The sequence below is a fragment of the Pyxicephalus adspersus genome, chromosome 3 (genome assembly GCF_032062135.1).
Source record: "Pyxicephalus adspersus chromosome 3, UCB_Pads_2.0, whole genome shotgun sequence".
NCBI classification, from domain to species: Eukaryota; Metazoa; Chordata; class Amphibia; order Anura; family Pyxicephalidae; genus Pyxicephalus; species Pyxicephalus adspersus.
Genome location: NC_092860.1, coordinates 152441049 through 152451288, shown reverse-complemented (window position 1 = coordinate 152451288; position 10240 = coordinate 152441049). Strand labels below are relative to the sequence as shown.

At 37.4% G+C, this 10240-nt stretch overlaps 1 protein-coding gene across 1 annotated transcript in view; it reads left to right on the top strand.

Moving 5' to 3' along the window:
• The window catches only part of LOC140327533 (vomeronasal type-2 receptor 26-like), a 14531-nt gene extending 4507 nt beyond the window's left edge, over positions 1-10024 (top strand). The window contains exons 2-5 of the mRNA XM_072406923.1: positions 3917-4156; positions 5784-6005; positions 6795-6918; positions 9117-10024. Of these exons, the coding sequence (XP_072263024.1) occupies positions 3917-4156; positions 5784-6005; positions 6795-6918; positions 9117-10024 (1494 nt within the window). The remainder of the gene's footprint in view (positions 1-3916; positions 4157-5783; positions 6006-6794; positions 6919-9116) is intronic.
• Positions 10025-10240: the final 216 nt, after the last annotated feature.

Sequence of the window (10240 nt, the reverse complement as noted above, 5' to 3'; positions counted from 1 at the left end):
GAGTGTGACACAGTCTACGTAAAGGACTTTTTTTTACATTGACAAAGCAAGCCAAGCAGCACAGAAAGATTGTGATGCTATTAGCAAATCTCTGTCAGGAGTGGTAAATGCAGGCATGCCCTGGCCTTATATCCGGGCGTCGAATCCAACAAAATTTGGGTCGGGTCGATCTGAATTCAAACGGCCATATTTGGGTCGAACATTAGGACAACCCGAATTCGAACAGCAACACTAGTTGGGACAGTGGTGGAAAGGGCCATTAGGCAGGACTTGACAACAATTTCTAGGCTACCACTTCCTCCTCATCCTGCCCTGGTTCTACAACCAAGCTCAATAACAAGTCTTCAAAAAATGTCTTGCCTTTACCTGGATTTTGGATGTGTACCTCTTGCTATCCAACCATTCAGGGGACAGGTTAAGGTGATAAGGCCCTGTACCTCGACTATAGACATATGGGTCCTCCACATTTTATAAGGAGTATGGCATGCTAAAGAAAGAGGGAATAGACCTACTGCATCCCTTTTACCAGCCAGTCAGTTCCTAAAGTCCAGAAGGCTGACAGGAGGGGCCACATGCTTGCTGACAACCCTTTCTGGGCCTGCTGGGGGAAAGCCTGTTATAAGGAAGCCGATTTCTAAACCTAGAGGTTAAAGGAAATGTGATTTATCGTTATTTGTAGTAAATGTTTCCAAGGGCCCCTCTGCCCCTTCAGTACTTTGAAAAATACCATGACTGGACTTTTAAAATAAGCCTAAAATGTTGCCTAAAAATGTAAAACAACATCAATTATTTCGTTTCACAGAGGCAATTTTATCCAATTTTTGATGACAAAATAATTTTAAATTCAGTTGTTTTCAAAGTTTTACACATTGTTTGTTCACAATCAACAAAATCAAAGTCACTCTTTATAGTTACACACACAATTTTGTGGCTTAAAATTGCCCTTTTCGCATAATTAAAAGGGAACATAAAAACATGATTTCAGACTGAACCCGTACTGTCCCAAATTCCTGCAATTAACTAGAAAACATTAGTCAGTTATTGTTTACTTTTTAACTGCTTAAATCAGGTTTTCTCACACTTTCACTTCCAAGCACCTCTGAAAAACACTGGAATTTTTTTTTTTTTTTTTTTTTAGAACTTTAGCAAATTCTGGTAACTTTGGATGGCATGAGGCAGTCTGAAGGCAATTTTAGGACCGGATTGCTGCTATTTGTACTGTCTCAGGAACAAGAGGATCAACCAGGTTACAAATTTAGGACTGGTTTATTTTAATACACATCAATTATATTTAATGTGATCCAGCATATGTAATGTTTAATTCCAATGGGTGGGCAGGTTACGGATCATTTTGTAGAATGGAGGACTATTCTGTCTCTGCAAGGATTCTGTCTGCCACAAGTATTTGTATTGTAGCTGAGGTGACTTCAGACCTTTCTGGCCATAGCCAAGGCATCTTGCAGGCCAGGGTAGTACATCAGAAATTTGCTCACAGCCAGATTTAGCAAATATACAAAGCAGGTAAAAAAAATTTTCCCAGCAGCACAGCCACAATATTTGTCTTAATTTAAACAACCACATTGTGGATTTAGTGGTAGCAGGGACAGAGCCAGTGCATGGTTTGTTTTTTGCATGGCAGAAAGCAACTTGCCAGCAGTGTGACTTCTTTTACCTAGACTGACTGGTAGGAGGATTGTATGTCAGCAGCTGGGCATACACATGCTGTATTAAGGAGTGGACTAGGTTTGCCATGCTGGGATCAGTGGAGAGATTGTACTCTTGTGAATTAGAAGAAGAATCCGAAGAGATGCCAACCCTGGGCCCTGGACCTCTACCTCATCAGCTTGTGTTCCCCATGATCCACACAAACTGCTTGACTTTATTGCCTACTGGTAGACATGAATACTGAGGTACTGAGGTACCACGGCTCTAGAGTAATGTATCGCATTCACTATATTCATCTTCCCGTTGTGAGATGTTGAATGAGTTCACAGGGAGTAAAGCTTGGGTTAGTGGAATCTGCCTATTACTAACTTATAAATAGAAAATCGGAATCACTTTGATGGGACATTTTAGGAACAAGTATTTACAACATATTTTTTTTTATAAAATGCCAACTCATCTTAATTTAAACAATTGCATATTAAAAATTACAATTTAAAAAAAATAAACACACTTCATATTTACTGATAACGATTGGTTGGTTCTCAATGGAAGGTTTTTCAATGTGATAGACAAACTATCCACTTCCAAATAACTATGACACCTATAGTTATTTTATTAATATTTCAAGTCAATGAATGTTTTACAAAAACAGTATACATTTTACAAATAAATAAACCACTCATTCTACTTGCATAACCAAACTTTTAATGAAGCATAGTCAAAGATCCCTCCTTCAGCACACAATTATATTGTGCAACAAGCGGCATCAGGGAAGAAAGCAAGCAAACTTGACACCAACTAGCATACAGTATATGGAACCTTTAAGAGTTACTTCCATCACACAAAGCTTTTATCATGTTTCACTTAAGCTGCGTACACCCGGCAAATTTTTCTCGCCCGATAATCGGTATCGGCCAATTATCGGGCGAAAATCTGCCGTGTGTACAGTCGGTCGTCGTCCATCGTCCGACGACCGTCCTGGCGGATCCATGGACGATGGACGACGACCGATCCTAATGAAAGGGAAGGGGAGAGCGCGCAGCAGGGTGCCGCTCCGTCGCTCTCCCCCTCCCCTCTCCATAGAGCATGAACGGTGCTGTATGTACAGCATCGTTCATGCATCGTGCAGTCTTTTCTCGTTGGAAAGGATCGTGAAAGATCCTTTCCAACGAGAAAAATTGCAGGTGTGTACGCAGCTTTACAAGGCCAACTGAATATTCCTTATCCTATTGGTAACCACTAACTTTAACTTCAGAAAGTGTAAAAATAAACAAAAGGAATAATTTCCCAATTCTTACAAGTATAGTTATTAGTATTTTTATTGAATATTCTAATTATATTCTGATTATCTAATCACACAATTTATGTAAAAATTTTGTATTTGTATTTGTAAATGTTTTACATTTTTTTTTATCCCTAACACCCCACATCATAAGTTACATGTATGAAGCTCTTGGTATTGGCAGCTCCTAAAAGTGTTTCTTTTGTGATAAACTTTAGTTTGATTGATAATAATAAATCCTTAAAGGTATAATTAGTGCTGGTGCCCTGCCATCTGCTATCCATGGTTTGGTAAATTCTGAATATAGACCCAACAGGGTTAGTGTGATCTGAGGAACTATTAGAGGTTGTTGGTCTTTTGGCATTGTTTATGTGCGTGTTTATCCTCCTAAGCCTATCTCTTCCTATAGGCTGCTCCAATTCACCCCCCACTCCTTAAATACAGCACTTGAGGATGGTAGTTTGGATTGCTGTGCTCCATCTTTTATAAAGGGCTGCAATGGGGAAGACAGGGGAAATTACACCATGGGAAGTGCCTATGACTGGCTGATATCCCACTGATGAGCTCAAAATCTGAGGCTCAGAACAAAACTCAGAATTGTAAAAAGGGAGATGTGGCCTTGGAACATGTTAGCACACAGACATTCCATCAGGAAGTTTGCAGCTAACAGGCTGACACTATTCTATGAAAATCTATTAAAGTATAAATAATTCTTTTTATTGGGTGTGCTTGTTTTTACATGCACTTTAATAGACTGACCCAATATTCTACTTGAGAAGTAATGATCAGGATGAAGGGGATAATTCTTTGATTGATTATTGTTTTTCTTTAGGATTGCAGATACTCAATATTCTTTCTCATTAGCAAAATCTTCATGATTAAAGTGAATATAGTTGGAAAAACTATTTTTGTTATTTAATCTTTTGTGTGAGTTCTGCTTTAACAGACTTCTGTTCTCTTTGTTTGTAGATCAGTTATGGAGCTAGAGATAGTTTACTAAGTGATAGAAAGATGTATCCCAATGTTTTCCGGACAGTTCCAGATAATGAGATGCAATATGTGGCCATAGTGAAGTTACTGGAAAAGTTGAAGTGGAACTGGGTTGGGATCATTTCATTTGATGATGAATATGGAGAACGGGAGACTCGAGAGCTGAGCAAACATTTAACTAATCATGGAATTTGTATTGAATTCAAGATTCTGGTGTCTGTAAAGAATTATAATAAAATTCCCCTAGAGCTGCAGACATCAACTACTGAAGTTGTAATTATCTGTGGCACTATTAGCAGAACTTATTATAAATTTTTATTCAGTACTGTCCCTTATCATGTAAATAAAACATTTATTCTCCCGGAATCTTGGTCACTGGAGGAAGAACATTTTTTTTTTGGCAATTGCAGTTTAGCATTCACATGTCCAAATTCACTTATACAAGGAATGTATGAATCTTTTAGAAGAAATAAATCTTCCAACTACCCAGATGACCCATTATTAGAAGATATTATTATAACTCAATATAAATGCTTATCAGGGAACCCAATGAAGAACTATCTCTTATCTGTAACAATACTAGTTCCTATTAAAAATTGTGGGCAAAAAAACATACCAATAAATATTTATTATCCTGATGATAGGACTCCTTACAGAGTGTTTACTGCAGTTAACATCCTGGCCCAGGCATTGCACAATATATACAAATATCTAAACACCAACGAGTCCAAATCTGAAATAAATGTACACAGAATAAAGCACAAGGTGTGTTGACTGGAATGTTGTAAAACTATGTTATTTATTAACAAAGAGTTTACTCTTTGTAAGTATTTTATTATAAAATCAGCAAGGTTTTAAACTAGATGTGTAGCTATAACCTTAACGTTAAATAATTTTATTTTAGGATTTATTCTCACAGCTTCATTATATTTTGGGGGACAATATAATATTCAGGGCCTTTTCAATTAACTAACTTTAAGTCAAAGACCTTAGACTTTAATGCAAATTATTCAAACTGTAACTTTGAAATTAAATTAAATTAAACATTGGCAGTTTCACTCAATCCTATTATTAGTGTCTTCAGAAAAAAAATGAAAAATGTAAAATGAAGCCTGCCTTTAATTATACAAACTTCCACAGTCATCCACATCTGTGCTTTTTCATGGTTGAGTATTTTTTTCATAGTAGGTTTCTCAGCAACAATACACACTGCACATGCTTAGCTGCATTAATACATTAGCCTAAACATCATGCAAAAGTTCAAAGCAGTTGAACAAGTTGGTTGGTGTTGGAGTTTTTTAGGAAAGCAATAGATTTGATGTGTTCACTGGGGTGGAACACAAATATTAAAAACCAACATATCAATGGTCAAATTTAAATCAGCAAAAACAAAATCGAAAACCTAACATCTCATTGTATTTCTATTGCAGCAGTGATGACCAGCTTAATAGTTCCAATGCTCAATTTAAAAAATCCGCTAGAGCACTTATCTGCTTTTCGTAGGGTCCAGGTGGGGGTACATATCATGTGATACAGTAAACCAGAAGGTTGTCTGCCACACAATCCAATTTGAAGATGGTTTCCCCTGCGCCCTTCCTGACCCCTCGTTGTAATCCTGAACTGATTTGTGAGGTAGATCTGCCATCTTCCAACAAGCTTTTTTTGGGTCCTCTTCATGCTACTTCCTCTCAATCTGCCATTCACATGTAGTATTGAATGTCAATTCATTTCTATAAGAGCTAAGGTCATACATTTTATTGTTGACTAGAGGTTGTTCCAGATTCTTATTTGTCTTGTCTTATGTTCTGCATATTTATTGCTGATTATGATATTTTTGTATTATTAGGTAACACGCTATATTAAATCAGTAAACTACAAGGATTCAAATAACAAGGAAATACATTTTAATGAAAAGGGTGTCCTGTCCAGCCCACTGAATATTGTAAACTGGATAACAAATGACAAATTTATCACACATTGGAGACATGTGGGACACTTTGATGAGTCTTTTCCAGAAAATCAGCAACTTACTCTCACCCCACTTCTGATAACATGGAAACATGATCGGGTGAGTTACAGTGATAAACACTAAATCAGGGATAAAAAGCAAATTAGTATGTAAAAAAGGATTCTAAATTTGCATATAAAATATAGTACAGTAAAGTAGAATATAAATATAACACACATATTTATTATGGTAGATGGCATACCTATTGCAAATTAAATCAGGTTCAAGTCATGCTGACAGTTCTAATCAGCTTTTAAACTTGCTTGAAGTGTAATAGGTCTTTAGACCCTCCCTACCCACCTTCGATTTGCTTGCTGTACTGTAGATTTAGGAAGAAGTGAAAAGATATATTTTCAAAGTTAGTAATAGGGATGAGCGAGCAAGTTTTTAAAACTCGATCTCGAGGCGAACTCGGCCGCTGTTGCTTACCGAAATTGTAAGTGAGAACAGCCGGTGTAAATTCGCCGATCGAGATTGAATTTGGATTAAAAAAAAAGGCAGACTGTGCTAATCAATGAATACAGCAACGGAAAGCTTTCCTCAGCCAATCAGAGAGCATTAGAGGTTTTGAATGGGGAGACTTGTCCTCATTTAACCTCTAGAGCTGGGGATCGCACACAGGATTCCCAGGGCTGCATGAATGAATGAATGAAAGTGGGCCTCTAAATACTAAAATGCCATGGTGCTTGCTATAGAACTTTGGTAAAAGTATTCTCCCTAATACTAGACCTTGTTGTTCTGGCTACTTTTCTTAAAGTAATACTACTCCATGACTATTTATCTTAACTTTCTTTAATGTTTTCTTTAAAGTATTCTTTATTAAATATTCTTCATAATACCTCATGGTAGGCCCCAACAGGTCGATGTTCTGCACAATGTTTTCCAGGATTCAGAAAAGCTCTAAGGGAAGGCTATCATATATGTTGTTATGATTGTGTTCACTGTTCAGAAGGAGAGATATCAAACCATACTGGTAAGTTTCATTTTCTTTCATACAACACAAACCCAGGAGGTGTAAGATCAGATTTCAATTGAAGTTTAGCCTATATTTAACACCAAAAACATAGTCATAGTAAATAATATCATAGTGTCATAGTAAAACTTACCATTTATTAAATATTGCAACTACATTCAATTTTTTAATTTTTTTCCTTTATTTTCACCTGGGGATCCTGCAAATTACACACTTTTACACACTGTTTTTTTATACTATGCTCATTCATCCAGTGTATCAGTGGAAAGAGCCATAGTTTCCCCCCAGGAAGGACTTCACGAAAAGCCTCCCCTTGTTCAGTTTCAATAAATGTAGGCTAATGGGACTGGTAATTTGCACAAATAAAACAACAGTTTATGATGCCAGTACATCTCACTGGAAATGACAAGGACTCATAATTTCTGGGAAGATTGGCAGGTATTTTTTGTATTTACTGAAAATGTTATAGGATGGATAAAGCTGAAAAACTCTGTAAAACTCTGATGCCTGAGAATATGAGATAAGGGGACAGGATGAGATAAGACCAACTGTGTGCTTTAATACTGAAAGATTAATTTGAGGGTTGCTCTATTTAAAGTGTGTTTATAAATCATAGAGACTTTACATCGTAGAGACCAGGCATTGGAGGCTAACGGATCCAGAGATTAGGTACCCTCTTCCTGAACCCATTGTTTTAAACGCTTGTGGTAGCACTAATTTGTCAATCAGATAAGAAAATAACCTTGTGGTACCAGACAAGGTCTGGAAAGGTTATGCCCCTCTAGGTTTTGGAATTCTCAGGACATTTTTTCTCAGTCTCGAAAAGTCAGTATCCCAAATAAATTTTAGGAAATCAAAAGTGAACCATCAGATAGGAGGCAATGTTTGTAACAAATACAAAAGCCTGGACATACCATTTATTTTCAGAACTTTGCAGCTGCCAAACCAATACAGTTTCCATTTTTGTACATCTTTATGAAAAAGAGGTGTGACAGCATCTATATGAGGAACTCATACAGTAGAAATCCCTATTGAAATCCTACTCTGCATCTGTTGATAAGGACAGCAAGAGAAAATGTCTGTAAGTCACATAATATAAAATAATTCAGCGTGAAAAGGTGAGGTATTGTGCCTCATGGCAAAGCCAAAAAACACTTTGGTCTGGATGTATTAGGATCTGAAGAGCTGGTGTTAACAGGCGAGACAGAACATTTGCAAAGAGTTTCAACTCACATTTCTATAGTGAGATGGGCCTGTAACTAGCACAGGAGGGAAGTTCTTTGGTTCCAAAATAATGTGAATGTGTGCCCAAATGCATCAGCTGATGGAACATGGGCCTGTGAAACCGCATTGTAGGCGGGTACAAAATATGAGCCTAAAATTAGAAGAAATATTTTGTAATCAAAGTAAGGCCATTAGAACCTCAACCCTCTGGTGGCAGAGCATGTGTGTGTTTAATTTGTTTTTGCCATACTGTTTACTGACATATTGTATATATAATTTTATTTTATAGTCTTATCATTCCAAGCTGCTCTGAGTCTGTTGCTTTTATCCTAATTGCATGAATTGTTATCCTTATATTAACATATTTTGATATTTGTGTAGGCAAGTTCAGCTTGCATTAAATTTGTTACTTTTTTACTGTTTATTAAAAAAGCAGACCACTACATTCTTTAAAAAGCGAGGATATCCATGACACTTTTACTGTTTTATGTTAATGTATGTGCCATGGGCTTTAAGTAGGGATGCGTGAGAATGTCTCTGACATTTTTGTAAAAATTTCCTCGAATTTCCGATGGGTCCGCAAAATTTCGCCAAACCAATTTTGCAGACCCATCAGAAGATCGAGGCAATCATTACAGGAGGAATACCGCGGCTGCAATGCAGCCATGGGAATCCTCCTGTGCACGATCCCTGGGCACTAGAATTTAAATAAGGGCAAGCCCTCATTTAACCTCAAGTGCTGTCAGCTCCACTCCCTGATTGCTCTTGCAGGTCTCAAAAAATTCGATCTCGACAGCCGAATTTACACAGACCGTTCTCGCTTACATGTTCGATAAGCGAGAATGGCCCAATTTGCCGCAAGATCGAAATTCAAAATTTCCCTCACTCATCCCTAGCTTTTAGACCCCTAAATTTTAGCCAACTTTTACATGATATAAAACATATGTTTAATGTTTTGTGTGTTCATTCTACAGACAGTGAAAATTGCCAGATGTGTCCTGAAAATGAATGGCCGAATGATGGAAAAAATTTTTGTGTTCCCAAGATTACTGAGTATTTGTCATATGAGAAGGATGTTCTTGCTATCATTTTTTCAGTGTCTTCAAGCCTATTTGCTGCCACATCTGTCTTTATCCTTGGATTATTTTTCTGGTTTCGGAGCACTCCCATAGTCAAAGCCAATAACCGGAACCTCAGCTTCATTCTGCTCTGCTCTCTCACTCTGAGTTTCCTTTCTGTGTTCCTGTTCCTTGGCCGTCCTGTGGATATCACTTGTATGCTGCAACAAATCTCCTTTGGAATTGTCTTCACTATCTCGGTGTCTTCTATCCTAGCCAAAACCATCATGGTCTCCATTGCTTTCAAAGCCACCAGACCTGGAAGGTCCTGTAGGAAATGGGTGGGAGTCAAACTTCCCAATACAGTCATGTTGTTCTGTTCATCCATTCAGGTTATAAATGGGATTCTTTGGTTGTCCATCTCCCCACCATTTCAGGAGTATGACATGTACTCCTATCCTGGGAAGATCATCATACAATGCAATGAAGGCTCAACATTGGCCTTTTATATCACATTGGGTTATATGGGGTTACTGGCAGCTGTGAGTTTTGTTCTGGCTTTCATGGTGAGGACATTACCGGACAGTTTTAATGAGGCCAAGTACATCACCTTCAGCATGCTGGTGTTCTGCAGTGTGTGGATTGCCATGATCCCGGCCTATCTGAGCACCAGAGGGAAATACATGGTGGCTGTGGAGATATTTGCCATACTGACCTCCAGTGCTGGGGTTTTATGCTGTATATTTATACCCAAAACTTACATTTTGCTTTTTAAACCTGAGCTAAACACACGAACAAACATGTTGGAAAAAAGGATGCCATAAAATCCATATCAACCCAATGTAGTCTAATATAGCCTACAAAATTTTTTTTTTTTTAGAAAATGTATAATATGCAGAAATCGTGAAAGGTTGTGAATGTTTAGCATAAATGTTTAGTATATATATTTTATGATGATGATAAATTAAATGTTTGCAAAAACTTGTCAACTCTTCAACTTGTGGTTTTGGTCTTTCAATTCACTTTTACTTATCAACACA